A 22,111-nucleotide genomic window follows, 5' to 3' on the forward strand; every position below is an offset into this window, starting at 1 on the left:
TCAAAAAAATAAAGTTTATGACTTTCTTGTCAAATCGTCAATTAGGACTTTACTGTCAAAAAAATAAACTTTAGGTCTTTTTTGTCAAATCGTTGAAAATATTGAGACTTTAGTGTATATGTCATTTTTTGTTAGAAATTTAATGATATGATACTCTTTAAGCATAAGAGTTATTGAAACATTCTCTAGTCAGCTAGATCCTATTGAAATCCTTAATGTTTGCTTCTTGTTAAATCGTTTTTTAATCTCAACAAACCGACATTGAAAAAAATGGAGATAATCAAGAAAGAAAGAAAGAATCAGGGTTGTGTTGACTTTTTGCAGTCCCAAAAATGAAGAAATAAGAAACCGAAAAAAAACAAAATTGCCATTTTTTCCCTTCTCCACATTCACACCCTTTTTACTAGGTATGTGTTGTTTGTGTTTGTATAATCTGTCCCCACTTTTTAGTTCAATATTTGTCGGCGAAGTAAGAAGAAAGTTTTACAAGTCTTTTCACCCTTGTAAAAGTTTCTTCTTACTTCGCCGCCAAATCTTGAACTAAAAAGTGGGGACAGCTTATACAAACACAAACAACACATGCCTAGTCAAAAGGGTGTGAATGTTGAGAAGGGAAAGAAGGGCAATTTCGTTTTTTTTCGGTTTCTTATTTCTCCATTTTTGGGACTGCAAAAAGCCAACACAACCCTGGTTATTTCTTTCTTTCTTGATTATCTCCATTTTTTTCAATGTCGGTTTGTTGAGATTAAAAAACGATTTAAAAAGAAGCAAATATTAAGGATTTCAATAGGATGTAGCTGACTAGAAAATGTTTCAATAACTCTTACGCTTAAAGAGTATCATACCATTAAATTTCTAACAAAAAAAATGATATATACACTAAAGTCCCAATATTTTCAACGATTTGACAAGAAAGTGTTAAACTTTATTTTTTTGACAGTAAAGTCCTAATTGACGATTTGACAAAAAGTCATAAACTTTATTTTTTTGACAAAAAAATCCTAATTACCGGCTAACCGGGAAAAAATGGTAAAAGTGTCAAAAATTGCCGGTAATTTAGACTTTACTGTCAAAAAAATAAAGTTTAGAACTTTTGTTGTCAAATCGATGAAAATATTGGGTCTTTAATGTATATATCCCAATAAAAATTGAATCACAAATAAAGGTCAAATACAATGTTAGTAAAATGTCAAAATTGCTCGTCTTGCAAGAAACACATCTCAAAAGTCAATGGGCCGGTTTCAATTAGAAATAGGCTCCATCTCCAATAAAGCGAAAGGTGTTTTACACGTAGGCGTAGCCGTAAAGATTCAACTTTGACTCCATGGTCAAACATGGTAATTATCATCATCAAAATTACATAACATTCTTATAATTATCAAATAAACTCAACAAATGAATATTACTTTAACTTTGTCACAATATCCTAATCATTAATCATACGATAAATGCCAAACTTTGACCTCAAAAATCGAAGTCTATGTTTTTGATGGATCTATTAATGTTTTAACAAATCCACCATGTTGATCAAGTACATAACATCTAAAGAATCCAAAGAAACCATCTTTTTAATCATCAATCACTATGAAACCCCAACAATATAAGCATTCCATGAATCTTTTTGTTGAAAATTTGTAACTTCTTCATATTTGACATCTTTACCCCCACCAAATCCTTCAATACTTTTGATGTTCTCACTATCTGGCATTTGACGTATCCAGAAATGAATAGACCTAAATCCGGCTTCTTCCATACAATCTTTAATCTCCGGTAATGACCACCTGATAAATATGTCTGACTATTAGTCAAATGTCTAAAATACCCTCATCAATGATCAAAAGTCATCAACCTTTTGTGACGAAATCTTGTAACAAAACCTTTGCTTGAAAGGAAATCTTGTTTTTTTTTTTCTTGGCAAAGTTTTATATATGAGAAAATCACAAAAATAACATAAAGAATGAGCATTTAACAAAATGCCTTTTTGGTGTTTTACACAAATGCCCACATGTGAAATCACTTTTACACAAATCAGCAAAATGACTATTTGACTTTTTGTGGTGGGGACCATTAAAAAAGCCATTTTGCGTGATTTCACAGTGGGCCCATGTGGTGAGAATGCAAAAGGTCAAAAATATGGTCATTTTGTTAAAAAAACGCCATACACGATGGTCATTTTAGTGATTTTCTACAAATAAATTGTAGCATTTTTATAAATTGCATAAAGTAACGATCTTTACAATCTCCAGCTATACGAAAAAGCATGACGAAGCTTCTTCTTTTGATGCTTTTGCAGAGTAAAATGGAGACTTATCCGTGTTTTCCTTTGAATAATGTCAAACCCAGCTTGCTCCCAAGTATACTGAAAACATATTGATGTTAAAACAATGCAAAATAACCAAAAAACGACATGAAAGTAAGATGAAATTATCAAGAATTATAGTTTTGGTACAAAAGAACATGTAACAGCCGAAAAATATCAAATAGTTGATGACGACTTTCATTTATAAGATGAAATATATGTAATTAATTAAAGAAATTACCGTAAAATTTGGGAATTTTCTTTGCATCCTAAGTTCACATTCGGATGATGTGCCTCCATAAAGATCCATCACAAAAATTCCACCTTTTTTAGATAAACAACTAAGCGCATTTTTGAAATATGAAACCAATTCTTGACGACTATGGAGGCAGCAACAACTGTAGTTGAAAGCACATACAATGTCGCGAGGTGGAAGTTTTTCAGAATTAGCAACAGATTCAATCCCATTTTCATCATCTTCAAGTGTTACATTATTCATGGTGTTTTGAAAACTGGATTTTACTAGTAAAGCTTCTTGAGGTTGCAACACATTCCCATGGAAAAGAACGATTCTTGAAGATAAATCGGCTCCGACTTTGTTCACATTGTTCTCCATGCACCAATCAAGAGCCTCCACGTCCAAATCCAAACCTACGGCTGTTCTTCTTGAATCACTCCGAAGCCATTCTGTACTGTAGTTCAATTGATCGAAAAATTAGGGTTTCTTCATGTAATTAACAAGAAATGCAATCAAACTTGAACCATAGATTCATTCATTCACAGATTCATCGAAGTACCTGAGAAGAGCAGTGCCGCAGAAGTCTTCTTGAAGATGGAGGGGTGCCCTGCCACCAACGTAAGTCAAGAAGAACTTCTGTAGATAACTAATGTCTCCTTTAGGCGACTGTAACAAAAATTGAAGAACACCCAATAAATCCCCACATTAAAATCAAGTAGAATGCTGATGAAATTGAGGGTTTAGTTAGGTTATTTGTACCTGTACTGATTGTTGATATAGTGAGAACTTTGAAGGGAGGCTATTGTCGTCATCTGGTGATGGGTTTTGGTCGTTTTTGTCGTCTGATTCTGATTCTTCGTCGGAGAGAGTGAGATTAGGATCGGATTGAGAAGAAGGGGCTGGATTATTTGAGGGGTAAGTTTGTTGTTCGTGGTCTTCGAGGTAGTAAGATGCGGACCTCTGATTACGTTGGTTTTTTTGCTTCTTCCCGTTCTTCCCCATTTTCGGGTTTCTTCTTGCAGTGGATTTCAGTAGGCGGCTGTGAAATTGGATTACGATTACTGTTCTTTTGTTTTTGTACTTTTTAATTTTCCCCCTTTACTTTGTGGTATTTTCGGTTGTTACCCTATGAAATAGAGTTACATCATTGTAACATACTTTTTAGTTTTTAGGGTTAACTTAACAAGTTTCTCTTTAGGAATGAAAGCTAACTCAGTAAAGGCTCAAGGAAGCGAAGAGGGGCTGATGTGGCGACTAAGTGGTCCCGAATTGTAGTGGGTATAACCGGTTGTGTTGTATCTTGTATCAGCGATAACACAATTCCATAGCTTTGATAGCTAAACTGGCGGGATGCACGACATCCGTCCACCCTTAGGGTTAACTTCAAAAGTTACCTAAAGGTTTTTCAGTTTAAATCACAAGTTTTTTTTTTCAAACTAAAACCTACAAGTTTTTCAATTTTTTTCACATTTCTCTGTTAACCAGTTTATGGGTTAACTTCGGTGTAAATAAGGAAAATAAAAAAGCTGAGAAAATTGTAGGTTTTCTTGTAAACATACAGTTTTAATTTAAACTGAAAAATCATTAAACATACAAGTCTTCTAAACATCTCAGGAGTGTGTGGGACTAAAATACATCGAATCAGTCCCAGTTGACTTGGTCTAACATCTTTGATCCTGACACCAAGCGCTACCTGAAAGTTTATGGAACGATAATCACCAATATTCTCCACAAGAGCATTCACCATCTTTAAAATGATGAAACCGAATCGAATCCCTAACAATAATCTCCCTCTCTTCAATCTTCGATATAAACTTTAAAACAGTATGACAATCACCACAAACTCTCAAATTCTTCATAATTTGCAACAAAACACCACGACCCGTTGCAATCAACCCAAACCCAACAGCCAATCTCTCACTATGCCCATTCAAAATCTCCTCTTTTCCCTCATCTTCAACATCATGAAGCACATAACTCATATCCGCTACATACCCTTCATCCCTCATCTTCAACCCTAATTCCCTCAATTTCCCATATATCAAATCCGATAAAGGATGCGACACATCACCAGCCACAAACCAATACGTCTTGTTCTTAATCTCAATCCAACTGGATCCCGCTTCCTTCTTCACATTCCTCTCATCCATCAACTTCCTAACCTTCTCTCTCTCCTTCCAATCGCCACTTGTCGCATATAGATTGGATAACAACACGTAAGAAGCCGAATCTTGTGGCGATAATTCCATCAACTTATCTCCTGCAATTTTCCCCAATTCCAAATCCTTAAAAACGCGACACGATGCAAGAATCGAACGCCAAATCGTTGCTCCTGCAACAATCGGCATATTATCTATAAAATTCATGGCTTTTTTTATAAAACCAGCTCGACTGTATAAATCAACCATACATGAATAATGCTCCGATGTTGCCTCAATTCCATGGTCAACCATCAAGTCAAAGTATTTTTCACCTTCGTTAACTAATCCTGCGTGTGTACATGCGGAAATTACACCGATAAATGTTATATCATCCATTTTTATGTTTTCTTTTCGCATTTCTTCAAATATTTCTAACGCTTTTTTTCCATATCCATGTTGTGCGTACCCTGAAATCATCGAATTCCATGACACTAAATCCTTTTCCGATTGTTTTTCAAAAACTTTGTTTGCACTTTCGATGTTTCCTTTTTTTGCATACATTGTAACAAGAGCACTACTTACACATAACGCGATTTCATATCCTGATTTCAATACTCTCCCATGAAACTGTTTCCCATGTTCAATTGCTGCATTTGGAGTTGCACATGCGTTGAGGATACTGGAAAATGTGAATTCATTTGGTGTGATTTTGTTGTTTTGTAACTCAAGAAACACTCGTATAGCTTCATCAATGTCTCCTGATTGTGCATATCCTGATAAAATAGCTGACCATGTGACTATATCTTTTTCTTGAATTTGATGAAAAACTTTGATCGCGTCACTCATGTTTCCTAGCTTTGTATAAGCATCTAAAAGAGCTGTTCCAACTGAAGTTGATGATTCATAATTTGTTTTTATAACTTCTGCATGAATTTGAGAAGGAGAAATTATCTGGTGAGAAGTAAGGATAGTGGAATAGGTGAATTCATTAGGCCAAACATTTTGCTTTCTCATTTGTTGAAAGATATTCACTGCTTTTATCATGTCCCCGTTTTTTATGTATCCACCAATCATAGCTGTCCATGTCACCACATTCTTGATTCCACTCATTGAGTTGAATAGTTTCAATGTGTCATCCATTTCGAAGCTTTTTGTGTAGGAAACCATGAGTGCAGTTCTAAGATTAGGATCTGATTCCATTCCGTTTTTCCAAAGAATGGAATGAAGTTGTTTAGATAAACGTATTTCTTTGATGTTAGCACATACTTTTAGTATTGTAACAAAGATGGGTTGTGTCAGTTTTACCCCTGAAAGTCTCATTTTAAGGAAGAGATCAAGGGCAGGTAAATCTTGCAAGTTTTTAACAAGACCTGCTATCATTCCATTCCATGAAACTGCATCTCTAACCTCCATATAATCAAATACTGATCTTGCACTTTTGATCATTCCTGATTTTGAATACATACTAATCAAAGAATTACACACATATGTAGTTAGCTCAAAGCCAAATTTGACAACCATGGTATGAACTTGCATCCCTTTCACAACTGCACCATTGTCAGCTAAAGCTCCAAGAACAGTAGCAAATGTGAATGGGTTAGGCTTGATTCCTTCAATTTGCATTTGTAGAAAAAGGTCTATAGCTTGATCATGAAGCCCCTTTAGTGAATACCCGGTAAGCATTGAAGTCCAAGACACCACATTTCGGTCAGGCATTTCATCGAATACCTTCTCAGCCATTGAAATCGATTCAGTTTTTGTGTACATATCAATGAGGGAAGTGCCAACGCTAACATCCTCAACAAACCCGTGTTTAATACAATCACAATGTATTTGCTTGCCTATTATTTGATCGCAGAAGCTTCCGCATATTTTAAGAACACAAGAAAAGCTTGCCCCGTTAACTGGTAAACCCAAACGACGAATTCCTAAAAAGTGTTTTAGAGCTTGAGCGTTGTTATTGGTTCGAGCATATTCGAAAAGCAGGTGGTTGTGATTAGAAGCATCAATATCTCTCTGGGGCATTCCGTCGAGCGGGTCGAGTGCATCACGGAAGACACCATGTTCGAAGAAATCATTATGAGCTTTGGGCTCAGTTGTAGAAGCAAAGCACTGTAGCGAACAGGATTGATTGTTATAAGATGTTTGAAGCTTTCTAAAAGATTTGAGCTTTTGTAAATTCATAGTCTTGATTGAACTCAGGCAGCATCGAAGTTGGCTTGAAATTTTTATAACATATCAAAGCGTTGACTCGCACTAACCATGTTTTTGTTTTAATAACTTAAATAAACATCCCATTTGGCTTCTAATTTGTAGTTTCGTACTAAATTCATTAAACAAGAACCTAATAATTTAACAAATCTTGCCAAAAATAAACAAAACCTAATAATTTAAGAAATCTTTCCAAAAATAACCAAATGACACACTTTTTGTACTGCAGACTCGTCTTTCATATTACAGATTCATACCAACGGTCAAATAATAAGGTGTTTTCCGTAATTTTGCTTGAGTTCGCAGTAAGAACGGATGATACATTCTACAAACTTGTCAAACTTATTAGTATAGATATCAATAATTTGTTTTTTTTTCTATACTTTTGTAGAATTTTATTTGAATTTTATTTTGTATTTTATTTATTTATCGATATGATAGATAAAACTATAAAAGTAGGATATCGATATATCTCTTGATTTGTTAACTTTAGAAAGTTTGTCGAAAACTAATCTTTTATGTGAAAGTTATCAAACAAGAGATAAATATTCATTGTACGATTTCATCTTCTGTAAAATAAATTATGTAATAAAAGCAATGCTTACATCTTGCGCGCGCACACACACACACACACACACACACACACACATATATATATATATATATATATATATATATATATATATATATATATATATATATAGAGAGAGAGAGAGAGAGAGAGATATGTTCATTTATAAATCTTAATTATTGTGTGAATGCTTGAACCAATAAGAATTTAGAAATAAAATAAATGATTAATTAAACAAATACAGGTATAATGGACACTTTCCTTTTATCTACCCAAATAAAAATAGTAATATATATGGAAACAATTTAACAGCCGCTTCAAGTGCTAATATGTTTTTCAATCATTATTTTACATTTTTAGTGTAACTGATGCCAAATATCGGACAATATTCCTGCAAGTTGTAAATAATTTAACTTTCATAAGAAAATAATACTAATTGTTAATTATTTCAGAATATTTATACTAGGAAATGCCATATTACTTAATTCTTTAAGATTTAAGTAATATTATTAATCATTACAACCTCATATACCTCACGTCAACATTCTTTAGGAATTTTAAACTATAAACATCTCTTTCTTAAAGAATGTGTATTACAGAATTCCAAAGTTGATTATCATGTCTGCATTCTAACCTCACTACCAATAAATAGAAATTTTTGTAATAATTATTTACAAATCAGTTTCGAAAGAAAAATTAACAATGTATAATGTTTTATCTCCTCCTCCGCAAACTCTCTTTCAACCGTTTCCAACTAACTCCCTATCCGTGTGTCACTACTTTCATCTTCATGCTCATCATCTTCCCTTCTTATAAACTGCTCCATCCCAAGAGCATTTGCATTCACCTCAAAGTCCTCAACCTGTTTCAACTTATCTCGACTAACATGTGTTATAAAATGAGTCTTTTTTTGTCAATTTAATGCTTTTATTGATGCGGATATTAAACACAAAAACCAACTGCATACAAATTTGTAATTTGATAGCAAAATTTAATATACAACATAAACTAATAGTCAATTGTATTTAAAACAATTATAATGAAATTCATACCAACAATTCAGTAATAGGCCCCGAGTAATAACAAAACTGGTCCTCCTGATTCCACAATTGCTTCCTTGTCATCAAGCTTTCAACAATGTACTGACACAAATAGATACTTAAATAGTCTTCTAACAGAGTTAACCTTTCAACAACTTCTATTTGACATGTCCTCATTTGCTTTGAATCAATAAAAGTGTTGATAAACATTATTATATAACTAAGTCTAAATAGAAGGTCATCAACTTTCGACTCCTTTATTTTTCTTAATATGTTGTACTTGAATACTTTTTTTTGGGATATTGACCTCTCCATAGATATACTCATAACCTCATGTATCCTTTCATTAATTATGGTCCATTGACAAATAGACTGGTGTGTTGCTACATCACAGTTCATTTTCGATCTACTTTCACCAACATTTCCACCATCATTTTTTCTTTTTTACCTTTTTACCCTTTTTGTTGATTCTACATTGTGTTTCTTCCTTCTTTGTTTCTAATTTACATTCCTCCTTCAATCATAGCTCCATCCTGTTCTACAACGATTTCTACCTTGGGTAATTCTTCATCGGCTTCCGGTTCTTCTTGGAGAGGTTGTGCTACCACAACACCGTCTGTCAATGAAAACAAGTTAAAAATTGAATATTAACTTACTTGAACCATATGAATTCTTTTAGAATTTTATAAACTAAACCATTATACGACCATACTTTATTTATTTTATTCTACAAGAATACCAAAGTAAATAATCCGTGCACATCAAAAAACCAATGTACCGACCCATCAATCAATACACAACATAAAACATGCTTTTACACAAATAATACGTGTATATTCATTCAGAATTTATTATGCTATCAGAAATTATGATGTTATACCTTATGTCGTAAACAGTGAAAACACCTCCAAGAATCATAACTACACTCAAACCCTAACTTCTTAAAAATAAAATACACTCTATATTTTCAACGATTACATGTGCATTCTGACAGAATGTCTGATGATTATAATTATTCTTGCTGAATACATTGATGCTTATACTTATTCTTACATAATACATCACAAACAATACAAAAACCTAGAAGAATCATAACTACACTCCAACCCTAACTTGTTATTAACTGAAATTCAATCTACGTTCTCAAGGATTACATGTGACTTCTCACAAAATATGTGCTGCTTATCTGAATTCTTGAAGAACAAATCATAAACAATAAAACAATACCTGGTATCAATGGATTAACAAAATCCTCGTCTTCGTCATCGAGCCTCAGTGGCGAAGATGTTGTGTTTGTGAAATTTGTTTTTATGTTCTTTCCTAATCTTGAGCTTGATCGCCTTCTCATTCTTCGAATTTTGAGTTCCTAGCCGATTCCTTTCTTTGATTGTAAACCCTCTGTCGATGGTTCTTATACGTCTACAGTCAGTAGTTGGAATAATAAATCTTTTAAAAAGGATAATTGATTTGGTTTGAGAGAAATCATATAATCATATGATAATATCATCAATCTTTCCCTCCTAAAAACATGGAATGTTATTAACCGGTGACACAAAAGAATCCGGTTCTACGCTTGTAATATGTCGACTTCCATTTTTAAAATAGTAATAACGCTTTTATCACCAATTTAATTAAAACAAAATATCATTAATTAATTAAATCAGGATCCATTCTTAACCACAACATTTTCCAAATCCACATTGAGTCATACACTCACACAATAATCATCATTCACATTTAATGCTGACTATATATACATATATATATATATATATATATATATATATATATATATATATATATATATATATATATATATATATATATAGGAGTAGGATCAAATGAGAACACCAAAAAGATTGAGAACGCGAGAACAGATCTGAGCTCTTCAGATATTATGATCTAAGGCTAATATAATTTATAAAAGTCATGAGATGAAATTGTAACTTTCTAAAAGTCATGGGATGAGATTGTAACTTTCTAAAAGTCTAAAGGGTAATAAGGTCATTACTTGTTCACCTATTTTTGTCAAGTTGCTGGAATCTCTCTATCCCCCTCTCTCTCTATCTCTCACTCACGTATCCTTCTTCCTCTCACTCTCTAAATACAAATTTCAAACCTTTAAACCCTAATTGAGCCGTCACCACCATACACTTCCAAAACCATCATCACAACCTTCATCTTGAGATTCCAGACTTGCAAATTGATTTTAATCAGATAGGATTGTTCCCGATTTTTCTTAAATGTGCTACTGTGAAGGTCTTGATGAATGGAGAAGATCAAGATGCTCGAGGTGTTGAATCGATTTTCAGGGCATCACTTGTTCAAAATTATCAATCACCTTGATTCCTGCAGCCTCTTTGTGCGGCTGCTGTTACAAGCGACCAATCAAGGTTTGAAAGGCCCACTTGCGATCAACGTAGGGTTATCGATTTCTGCAATTATATTCAGATCGTTTGTATCTAGGGTTAGTATCGCAAGTTGTGATTCCACACCTGATTAATTCCCATCATTATAAGAGACGATAGGAACTTGGGTTTAGAGAGAATTGGGGAAATGGGTTGAATTCATGCCTGGAAGGATTCCGATGTAAAGTTTTCCTTGAATGTTGAGCGGATTAATGAAGGCTTCTTGAAGGATATCTTGAAACTTTTTATTTGATGCATGTTGTAGATTTCAGGGAGAGAATTGAATCATTGAATCATTGAAGAAGAAGAAGAAGAGGCAGGTGAATCAAAGGAATATATGTGCACTATTCTTGCCACAACACATGTTCGACCAAATGCTTCAATGACTATGTTTGAATAAGTGTGATTAGTTTATCCCTCATAAATTGATCATGATTTTTGTTTTGTAATTTTTAATTATGTCGCTCATTTGTTTCAGGGAAAGTTCATCGTCCCAATTTGATTGAACCAAGAGGTTATAATAGCTCATTAGATTCAACTCCATGCTCCTTAATCGTTACAAGCTTCTGAATCTTGTTATTGTTAAAGATTCAAATGAAAAGGATCCAAATCAAGATATTAAAAAGGTAGACTTTATATTTTTTTTTCAATCCCATTTAATTATGAATATGTTAAAATTCACTAATGATTATGAAATGAAGATAAAAACTAATAGATTTTATTTCATCAGTATTAATTATTTATGATTTTCAGCTCTATTCAATTTATTCATCAGTGTTAATACATGATTATATTTATCATCATACATGATTTTAGTTATCATCATACATGAATAAATCTTTATTCATTATAAGATTTATGGTAAAAACTAAAAAAGTTTTTTTCCTTTCTCTGCCATCAAAAGACAAACATACATTCATTTGTGAATGTGAAGATGTATACACAACGCTATTATCTGATTTTTTTTAATTATCTTTGAACTTGATTTTGCAGGTGTGAACCCAAGAACAACAATGATCACATGTGCCCTTCTTTGTTTTGGTGTGAGCTGGTAGCAACAAGAAGAATCACATCAAACTAGATTTTTTTATATTTTTCAGTCATTTGTTATTACAACTAAAGTAGATTTTTTTATCTTTACATTTTCCTTTATTCATGAAAGACCCACACTTTCATATTTCTGAAAGACCCAAACTTTCATACTTGACAATTGTTACTCCAAAACATGCTACATGCATATTCATAAAAACAATATTTTACATAGATAAAGTGATTACAAACGACTGGATACAAACCGACTATTACAAAGTGTTATATATTACACAACTATCCAGGATACTATACTTTTATACATACATGATCCCTAAATACAAAAGTAATATTATAACTATTCTAAACCTTCAAACAGTATACGACTATACTGGTTACTTATCTCCTGCAATTTGTTAAACATTGAGAGAGGTAAGCGGTGACTCTTAGTGAGTTCAATAATAGATACAATATAACGTTATGCCATATATATACTTCAATATGGAAGAAGCAAAGAGGAACAAAGAACAACAAAGGCATATGTGAATCATGTGACAAACTTTCCATATCAATCAATGATTTGATTCAAATATATACAATCAATGAGACATAACAATTTCCATACTTGATATAGATCAATAAAGCTTCGGCCAAAATGGCACAGAAGACATATACTTTCTGATTAAAAATTTTGGTAGATTTCAGGCTTTTAGCCCTATCTAACCTTCTGCCAATGCCATAGAATGGAAGTCATTCTCTTTCGAGACATGCTCTACATGGCCAGAGGCTACATACCAGTACCACCGTGAATCTAAGTCCTTTCACTGATCACATGGTCAAAGGTATAGCTTTGCTATCATAAATAGTAGAAATAATAACAACGGAAAAGCACATAGCACATATAACACATAACATACAATTGTTCATATATATTGAACTCACCGTGAATTAATCGGGGGTTAAAATAGTAATTTGTGCAGCACTTCGTTATAATAGATAGCTTTCTTCGCTGAAAACCTGGAGCTTTATTAAAAACCGGGCCCTGCGAGGGTTGAGCTTCAAACCGAAAATATAAATTTATCGGGCTCCTCGGGCACTTCGGAACGTATTTCGGGTGTTGGGAATGATCTCGTGGCTCGATGGATTAAAATTGGCTTAAAATAGGGTTTAAAGTGAAAAAGTGTCAAAAATCCCAACATAAACCGGGAGGGTTCGCACCCTCCCTTATATAGTGCGAGGTTCAGATCCTCGGTCGGAGGAAGAAGGGCACGCGTCGGCCTCGGATTGGTCCAGCGTTGGGCACGCGTCGGACTCAGGAGCTTCGGACGCTACACGCGTTGGTCGCTGGTTGGACCGCGCTTCGGATGCAAGGGGTGGCGACACGCGGGTCGGACACGGGGCGAGCTGCGAGGATCCGATGACGTGGCCGCTTCTTAGCCTTACACATGCGAAAATTCTCGGAAATTGTGCCTCGAACTTCTAAAATCCATAACTTTCGTATACGGGCTCCGTTTTTGACGTTATTTATATGCACGCGTAGGCGAGAATATACTCTACAACTTTCGTTTAGACTCCGTCGGCTAATTTTGACTTTATTTTTAATGTTATTATTTTTAACAGACCGGGACAGGAAAATCCGTTAAAAATTCATAACTTTTTCATCCGACGTCCGTTTTCGTCTATCTTTTTACCGTTGTACTACTATTGACGAGACATTCGATTCTCGTTTAGGTTGCTTTGGCTAAAAATCGCTCGATCTTTATTTCGAGTTTTTAGCTGTCTACTGTTATTCTGAAACTTAGAAAAATCATAACTTTCTCATACGCAGTCAGATTTTGACGTTCTTTTTATGAAAATTCTCGGTTTAACAAATACTACGACTTTCATTTAGATCACCAAGGCTAAAAATTAGTTTATCAAAAACTCACTTTTTACGTCATTCGGCGCCGTGCCGGTTTTGTCGCAGATCTTCGATTGGTCATAACTCCTTCGTTATAACTCGGATTTCGATGAGGTTTCCGCCTAAATGTTTCTAACGAGATTCTTTACAACTTTCAATAATAAAATTTTACTTATTTCAAATTTTATATTTTCATTAAATTTCGATATTTGTCTTTTGATTGAAATCTCATAAGACTTCCAATATTTTCCGATTGATTCTAAACATAGTTTTACTTCATTTCTAGTAAAACCATCTGTTAGAACTCAATACTCAAATTTCATATAATATTTCATAATATTATTCACTTTTAAAATTACATAACACGATAACTGAACGTGTATGTTACAATTCATTAATGATTCCAGATGTATTGGTTTTTTATATTTGTAAATGTACTTTATACGTTTATGATTACGACTGAATTGAGTTTTTATTTTTAGTTTTTTTTTTGGATGGTGCTTTACTCATTCCATCTTTTATTGTTATATATAATCATTCACAATTAACATAATCAAATCAAATAAAATTCTTAAAAAAAATAATTTAATCTATGTTTTCGTTCATTTATGAATACAAAAGAAAAAAATGTTTTTTCAATCTTTATACATATAATATCTGATGAATGATAAATTAAAAAAAATGACTTTTTTAACAAAAAATTAATAAAAATTATTTTTGTCATAAATTAATAAAAAAAATAAAATAAAAATTGGTTAATCTATTAATTTAAGTAACTGTAATTAATATTGCTAAAATTTAGGAGATTAAGATTTGTTATAATTTAAATTAAATATGCAATTACTAATATAACCTTGTAAAATGATTGGTCCAGAAGTGTTCTCGCGTTCTCAACCTTTTTGGTATTCTCATTTGATCATTTCCATATATATATATATATATATATATATATATATATATATATATATATATATATAGGGAAGGGTTATTTGGAAAACAAAAAAACCCTAAAAATCATAAAAATGCATAAAAAAATACTTAGAGATCACAAAACTTTTTTTTGAATTTTTTTATGAAAAAATCGCAACTTTTTTAATAAAATCGCTGAAAAAAAATAAAAAATCAAAAGAAAATTGGTTTTTTTTTCAAAAAATTTTTCAGCGATTTTGTAGTAAAAGCTATGATTTTTTCATAAAAAATTCAAAAAAAAGTGCTGTGATCTCTAAGTATTTTGTATGCATTTTTATGATTTTTTGGGTTTTTTTAGGGTTTTTTGTTTTCCATAGAACCTAAACCTATATATATATATATATATATATATATATATATATATATATATATATATATATATATATATAATTCAATGTTTACATCTTGTATATATATTTCAACCAATGTTTACATATTGCATACAAATTCTAAATAAAAATAGTTAAAAAAAACTTAAAAAGAACCTAAATTATGGTTGCCAACTTTGCCATCTTCTTCATCACAAGTATAAGTCTTAATACATCTTGTAAATATCTTCATGGGTAATTATCACCAAATCATAGGTAAGAACCAACCTAGATCTCACCATCCGATAAATTTGTTTCTCTTGATTTGTTAATTTCCTTGTTTAAAAAAAACCATAAATGGGAATACAAACATTAGAAGTCATCTGAAATTTAGAAGCTATTTGGAAATGAGTGGGAGTTTTGATGTTACCATTGGACCATTTTATAATGTAAAAAAAGCTAGAGTAAAAAAAGTAAAATCTAAAAATGTAAAAAAATAAAAATACTTCAGATAAATTCGCAGTATGAACCCTAAGTTCGTAGTACAAAACCTATGATTTCACAGTACAGTGAAGACTGAAACCTCTCCGTCTTTGATAACAAATCCGCAATGTGGAAGGCGAGTTCTCAAAGGACATCTGCGTACTTGGTAGTCATTGCAAGAGGGCATTTTTTTGGCAATGGGGTATGTCATTCGGTCATTTTGACAAATCTCTTAATTTAAATATTCTAATCAACTATTGACTATGAAGTCTTCCCTCTACTCATCTTTTGTTTTGTTTTAAAAAATATGAAGTTCCTCTTGTCTCTATTTGTGTTAGCTAAAATGAGAACATACCATGACCAAATAATGGCCCTAAATTGTACGCGATTTATGCCTATGTTTTTTTTTTTTTTTTTTTTGGGTAAAAAAGGGCAAACATATACACACTCAAAATATTATTTTGTGACAAGAGATACAATGGATTTGATTAGTTTAGTCAATTTGTTGACTTTAATTTAAAATTCATTTTTTAAACTACAATAATAAGCTTAAACTTTAAGATCTAGTTTTACTATTAGAGTTTTACAGTGTTACTATATTTTAGGCAATGTCAGTCAAGTTTATAAAATTCTTCTTTTGTTGATGGATTTGTATTTAATCGTTTAATTAAATTTGGATGAAATGCCTTTACTTGATTTGTCTCATGAAATTTAAAAGAAATTATGTTTTATGATAAAGTCACTTGTAGTCATGTAAAATGCTTTTTAGACCTGAATTTTTCTTTTTGTTCAGTTACATGTTTAATGTATAAATTAGAGCATGTCATATCATCTTACAAGACTTGACTTGAACTTTAAAGATAAATGCACAATTTGGATATTTGACAACTATAATTTATCCCGGACATTTGTACCAAGTATTAGAACTCAATTGACCAAGTTTTTTTTTGGAACGGCTGAAATATTTAACCCAGTAGTCTATGGTAATTCATATTTTGCAAAAGATTAAACATAGGTTCTTATTGGTAAACTAATTGGTAAATTATCTGAACATAAGGGAAAAAAACAAAGGGAACTTATTATCTGAATACAAGTGAATTTGTAAATCATTATCTGAATACATGGTATACAAGTGAAAGTGATGAAAAATAATGAATATGTCCTGCGTCTCATTAAAAAAAATAGGATTATCTATGGAAGGGCTGCAAATCTCAAAGGATGCACCAAGCCTACAAAGTCATTTTCGTCTGGCAGGTGACCAATGGCCTGAATTGGTCACATACGCTTTTATGTGGTAGGAGATGAGCCTTTCTTTAGATGTCGAAGAGAATCTCGTAGAATATGTATTCGTTCCAGAGAATCGTGTCAATAAGTAGCCTCAAAAACGGACCATACGACATGAGATGTAGTATGGCCAAGGGTTTCGGCCATGAATTCTTCACAGAGATAAGATTGGATCAAAGTCAAAGCATGTTGATCAACGGATACCCATGAGGAATAAGCCGGATTCGGGATGGTGGTTTCGCTGGAAATAATGGTGGTGGGCGGTGCAGGGATGGATCCATAGACATAAACTGTAAGTTTCTGATAAGCTAAAAGAGACAGCATCTTCTTGTTCCATAAGAGATAATTGATAGATGAGAGTTTAATTGTAAGCATGTGAAGGATGATGGAGAGGGGAGGAGGGATCAATAGAGTCGCCGACCATGATGAACACGAAGAAGAAAGTACCATATTAGGGTTGTATTAGACCAAATATATATAAAAAGATTACAGCAACTTTCCTTATAGTACATGATATGCACAATCAATTCTTAGGATACTTTACAACCATTCCTATTAAAACCATTGCAAATTACGGTGGCCAAATGATAAGAAAAACATATCACTTTTATGAACTTTTGTTTTAATATATATAATAATAACATAGAGATATACAGTTCTTGATTTTGAAGATATGTCTTGGATTATGCGTTCCACAAAAGATATATAAAAATACAAGACAACAAAAGAATAAACAAAATCTTAGTTTCCCCCTATATCTCAAAACATCCATAGGACTCATAGCTAACATTAGCAAGAATGTCTTAGTAAATCAAACTATGACAGCCTTCTAGTGTCCCAATAAATGAGTTATAGACCAAATAGATCATTATGGAATGTAAACAACGAGCTGGTGTATACACACTATTTAACCAAACAAATCATGCACTTTATGCTACTAAATAATTCACAACATAAATGTGGGCTCAAAAGTAGTTATAATTCCATATATTCGTGATAAAGTATTTTTTTTAAAAGATGAAAATAATGGCTAAAGGTTGTACCATATCATGTCAAAAGTGAAAATTAAGTTATCTAAAGGTTGTACGCCTTAATTTGTTTTGGTAAAATAGAAGTTGCTCCTGGATAACCACTTAGGATGAACTACCCATTAAAAGTATATAAAAAGCTAAAAAAAATAATATTTAAATAGTTAATATCATAAAATACATTATATATTGTACTAGTGTATTTTGTATAATACCCGATAATCAGTTTAAACAATATAAAAACAATAGATCAAATTTTATTTTTGTTTATAGCACCCTACTTTCATTTATTCTCATTATATCGTCATTGCATGATAAATCTACCCAATTATATATATACATCAAATCTTTTGTTTTTTCCAAACTATGTTCTTGAAAATAAAAAATATTTTAAAATAAATGCTTTCCTAGTTTTAATTAAAAATTTATATATTTTAATTTTAAATAATTTTTTTTACTAAAAACATAGAACCATGAATTCATTTTCAATTGGTCACACATTTTCAATTTGCTTTCTCACGCCCCATAATATTAAAAAAAATGTAATTAATTTGATCTATTTTCTTATTTATTCTAAAGATTGGATTTAAAAAGAAGATATTTATTTCATTCGTTTATTTAAATAATAATAATATATAATTTCTAATATTATTTCATTCATTTATTTTTTTATTTAAATGTAATTAATTTTATGTGCGATTGTATGAAGTGGTTGAATAAATTGATACAAAAATAAGAAGATATTTATTTCATCCTCTTATTTTAAATAATAATAAGATAAAATATCTAATAACAAGTGCCTTCAAAACAAAATTACATTATATTAAAAACGGGATTCAAAATTACATCTGATATGGAAATGGTAAAATATTAGGGATTTTAAATTAAATATTGTAACCATATCCTCAATTAGATGTATAATACTATAATATATCCTTCATAAATTAGGAAAATAAGGGTAAGTTGCTAATTTAACTTTTAGGTTAAATGAGAGGGAAGAAGACATGTAACAAAAATTGATTCCTTTATTAGAATAGTGAGATATTTTTTTCTTATTATTTTTTATGGAAAATAAATTTCGTTTTTCATTTTTATTTTATTTAACCCTTTAGCAGTTTTTTTCTGAAAAACTCGTTAAATGTGAGAGTTTTTTTTTGGAAAAAATAAAGTATTTTTAAGGAAAATAAAATAAAATGAAGATTTAATCTGGAAAAAAATCAATATATAAGGTTTTTTATTATATTAACTCATATTTAAATATATGACGAAAAAACGATAATAATTTAATTATAAATGTGAAAAGGGCTAGCAAATAGCTAAATAAAGAAGCCAAAAAAGTCTACAACAAACTTACAAGTTATATCAAGTTTGAACAAGTCAAAATCGGATTCAACAATAATCATTCAAGTTAAATAAAATCTTATCTAGTGTTAATTAGTTAGCTAAAATGTTTAGAAAATAAAACAAAAGAACAAATGTTAAAATTAAGGACTTCGACAAAGAAACATGATAATGAAGATGTGAACAATAATAAAAACACAATGATTTAACATGTTTCATTTGATCAAAGTAATTAAACGAACTAAAGATAAATTTTATTAGTAATTATGAAAACACATTTTCTGCATTACAGTTACAATCATGTATTATAATTACAATCATGCTTGGAGATCAATTTAGAATAAACATTTGACCTAATTTTTTCTAAGATTGGGCCCATGGGCATATCGCATCACCAACATAATTTTATAACAAATTAATAAGTGTGGTGTGATGTTTTTAGGTACAAAGTTGACTATAAACTGTTGAAGATTTTGAAATGTGCTTAAGATCTATTGAAGATTTTGAAATATGCTTAAGATCTTTGATGCGTCCAAGATCTTGGAAATAAAACAATAAAATTAAGATTTGCAATGTGATAATGATTGTGATTGTGATTGTTTGACTTATACCAGAGTGTAGATATGTGTATATTCTTAAAATGGGGGCAAAAGTGATACTTAAGGTGTAAACTCATTGAATAAAGTGATTAATCTTAAGATATTTTAAAAAGGTCAAGATATCTCAAAATATCTTGAGGTTGTAATCGTCAAACAGTTGTATAAGTAAATAAGTGATCAAGTGAGTATAGATATTGATCAAATAACAATAAGTAAATAAAACAAATGTAAGAACACAACGATATATGATCCTTTATGATTTCCGGCATAAAACTTTGGGAAGTGACAATGTCACACTGCCTTAGAACTTTAATTAAATAAAAATGAGTTATAGGTGCTAGTTGCGAAAGATCTTTATGCTAAAGAGTCATTATATAATGATATTGCTAGATAATATATAATTTTAAAGGGTCACACTAACAACAACTTGATGCAAATAATATTTATAAGAAATTGATTATTGATAAGTAAATACAAATCTTGTAATTAATTGGAAATTATTTATTTCATGAAAATAATAATTTTCAATGTTAAGTATCAAAATATATCATAAGGTATGATTTATTATGTCATGTATATCTTTTTGGATAAAAAAATGTTTTTTTCTTATATGGATTTATATGTCTTTATAAGTTATAAAAATTAGAAAAGTTTTTATAAAAAAAAAACTAGCTTCTTCTTTTTATAAATTATCCAAGGAGACCATAAAGGGAAAAGAAACATGCTTGCATTTATTTAGTCATAAACCCATGTTCTTACACTTGTAGCCTTTTGTTGCTAGAGGCATTATGTCTTAAAGCATCAAAACTCAATGGGTAAGGACTTGGATTAAAATGATTAAAAGTCTAGCGTGTATCTCTTCTTTAACTAGCCAAAAACCACAAAATTTTGGGCTTTCCATCTCCATATTTTCTCTACTTTTTGTCTATTAAAGTGTTAAGATCAAAATAGGAAGTAGTTGATACTTTACTTGAACTCTCTTTTAGAACAAAAGCTTTGCTTTATTCTTAAAGGCTTAAGAGTATTATTATTATAAGAAGGACTAGCATCCACGTTAAGTTGAAGAGTGTTGGTGTTTCTAACTAAGGTGGGGTTTTACTATACATTATTCATCTACTTTCAACCTCCCAAGAGGATCAAAGTCTTTAAAGGCTGTATTCTTTTCTTAAAGGCTTAAGAATATTATTATTACAAGAAGGACTAGCATCCATGTTAAGGTGAAGAGTGTTGGTGTTTCTAACTAAGGTGGGGTTCTACTATACATTCTTCATCAACTTTCAACCTCCTAAGAGGATCAAAGTCTTTAAAGTTAGTATTTTTTTCTTCCTATTGTTGTATTAATCTTTCCATGTTTGCACAATGATCCTTGGTGGGTTAAACTAGTTTTAAGTTTATTCAACAACTTTAAAGCTTCCGTTGCGGTTTTACCGTTTATGAAACCAGATTTTTTGAATAAAAACCCCACAAGTTGATCGTATAGTAAGTGTAATTGTGCTCAAGAATGTTCAGAGAGAAGATGAGAGTTAGAGTGCATGTCCCCGTGTTATGATCAACTACTCTTTAAAAATAAGGATCTTATAACTAATTCTCCTAGAATATTGGGATGTTCCTTGATTCTTGCTTTACCAGGTTTTTAAGAGAGAATTCAACGTCTATTTTGGTTTGACCACGTGCCCTTTGACTTAGTCCATACTCTTTTAGATAAGTCTTCATCCCTACTATTGTGGGTAGAATATTTATCATACCACTTTTAAAATCTTGAACTCATGCTAACATCCTACGTAGCCCAAGATCTTGGACTTACTCAATATCTTGGTAATGCCTTTGTTTTCTTGCAATATATTATGCAAGTATCACACGATCGACTAGGAAAGAATAAGATCATGTCAATAGCATGTGTTCAAAGCCTTGTGAACGTTGAAGACCATCGAGAAAACTAGGTCAAGCATGGATCAAGGAAGATCCTTAGAATATTGGACTAGTTGTTATTATGGATATGTATAAAAGCCTAGCTAATCAACATTCACATAAACACGATCAACTAGCACTTGTAATTTTATTTCAATTAATATACGTCTTAAAGCAAGTGATTTCATCACCTCCCGAGGTTTTATGTCGGAGATCCAAAAGGATTAAGGGTTTTCCTATTATATCGTTGTGTTCTTGCACATGCTTTTAATTATTTAATGTTGTTTGATCAATTACAACATTTTCTCATATTTACTTGATTGTTTATCTGATTTAGTTGTCAAAACTATCAAG

The 22,111-nt window shown here is 31.4% G+C and overlaps 2 protein-coding genes across 2 annotated transcripts; both read right to left on the reverse strand.

The window, feature by feature from the left end:
- Positions 1–1,375: 1,375 nt before the first annotated feature.
- Positions 1,376–3,618, reverse strand: LOC145119429 (S-adenosyl-L-methionine-dependent methyltransferases superfamily protein). The gene is made up of 5 exons (XM_079055095.1): positions 3,297–3,618; positions 3,097–3,203; positions 2,541–2,991; positions 2,238–2,359; positions 1,376–1,781 (listed from the first exon to the last, which is right to left on the reverse strand). Exons 1-5 carry the CDS (start codon positions 3,537–3,539, stop codon positions 1,583–1,585), a joined length of 1,122 nt encoding a protein of 373 aa, XP_078911221.1. The 5' UTR covers positions 3,540–3,618; the 3' UTR covers positions 1,376–1,582.
- Positions 3,619–4,079: 461 nt separating this feature from the next.
- LOC145119428 (Tetratricopeptide repeat (TPR)-like superfamily protein) lies at positions 4,080–6,986 on the reverse strand. The gene has a single exon (XM_079055094.1). The coding sequence runs from the start codon at positions 6,860–6,862 to the stop codon at positions 4,253–4,255; it is 2,610 nt and encodes an 869-aa protein (XP_078911220.1). The 5' UTR covers positions 6,863–6,986; the 3' UTR covers positions 4,080–4,252.
- Between the last annotated feature and the right edge of the window lie 15,125 nt (positions 6,987–22,111).

This window comes from Lactuca virosa, chromosome 6 (assembly GCF_052849685.1).
Source record: "Lactuca virosa cultivar CGN04683 chromosome 6, Lactuca_virosa_CGN04683_v6, whole genome shotgun sequence".
Lineage (NCBI taxonomy): Eukaryota > Viridiplantae > Streptophyta > Magnoliopsida > Asterales > Asteraceae > Lactuca > Lactuca virosa.

What these genes read in the sequence shown, in the direction of transcription:
- LOC145119429 (XM_079055095.1), bottom strand. Translation starts at nt 3,539, where the DNA reads ATGGGGAAGAACGGGAAGAAGCAAAAAAACCAACGTAATCAGAGGTCC. An exon ending in TGCGGCACTGCTCTTCTCAG is followed by an intron (nt 2,992 to 3,096) that starts GTACTTCGATGA and finishes ATTGAACTACAG; the next exon opens with TACAGAATGGCTTCGGAGTG. An exon ending in TTTTCGTATAGCTGGAGATT is followed by an intron (nt 1,782 to 2,237) that starts GTAAAGATCGTT and finishes CATATTTATCAG; the next exon opens with GTGGTCATTACCGGAGATTA.
- LOC145119428 (XM_079055094.1), bottom strand. Translation starts at nt 6,862, where the DNA reads ATGAATTTACAAAAGCTCAAATCTTTTAGAAAGCTTCAAACATCTTAT.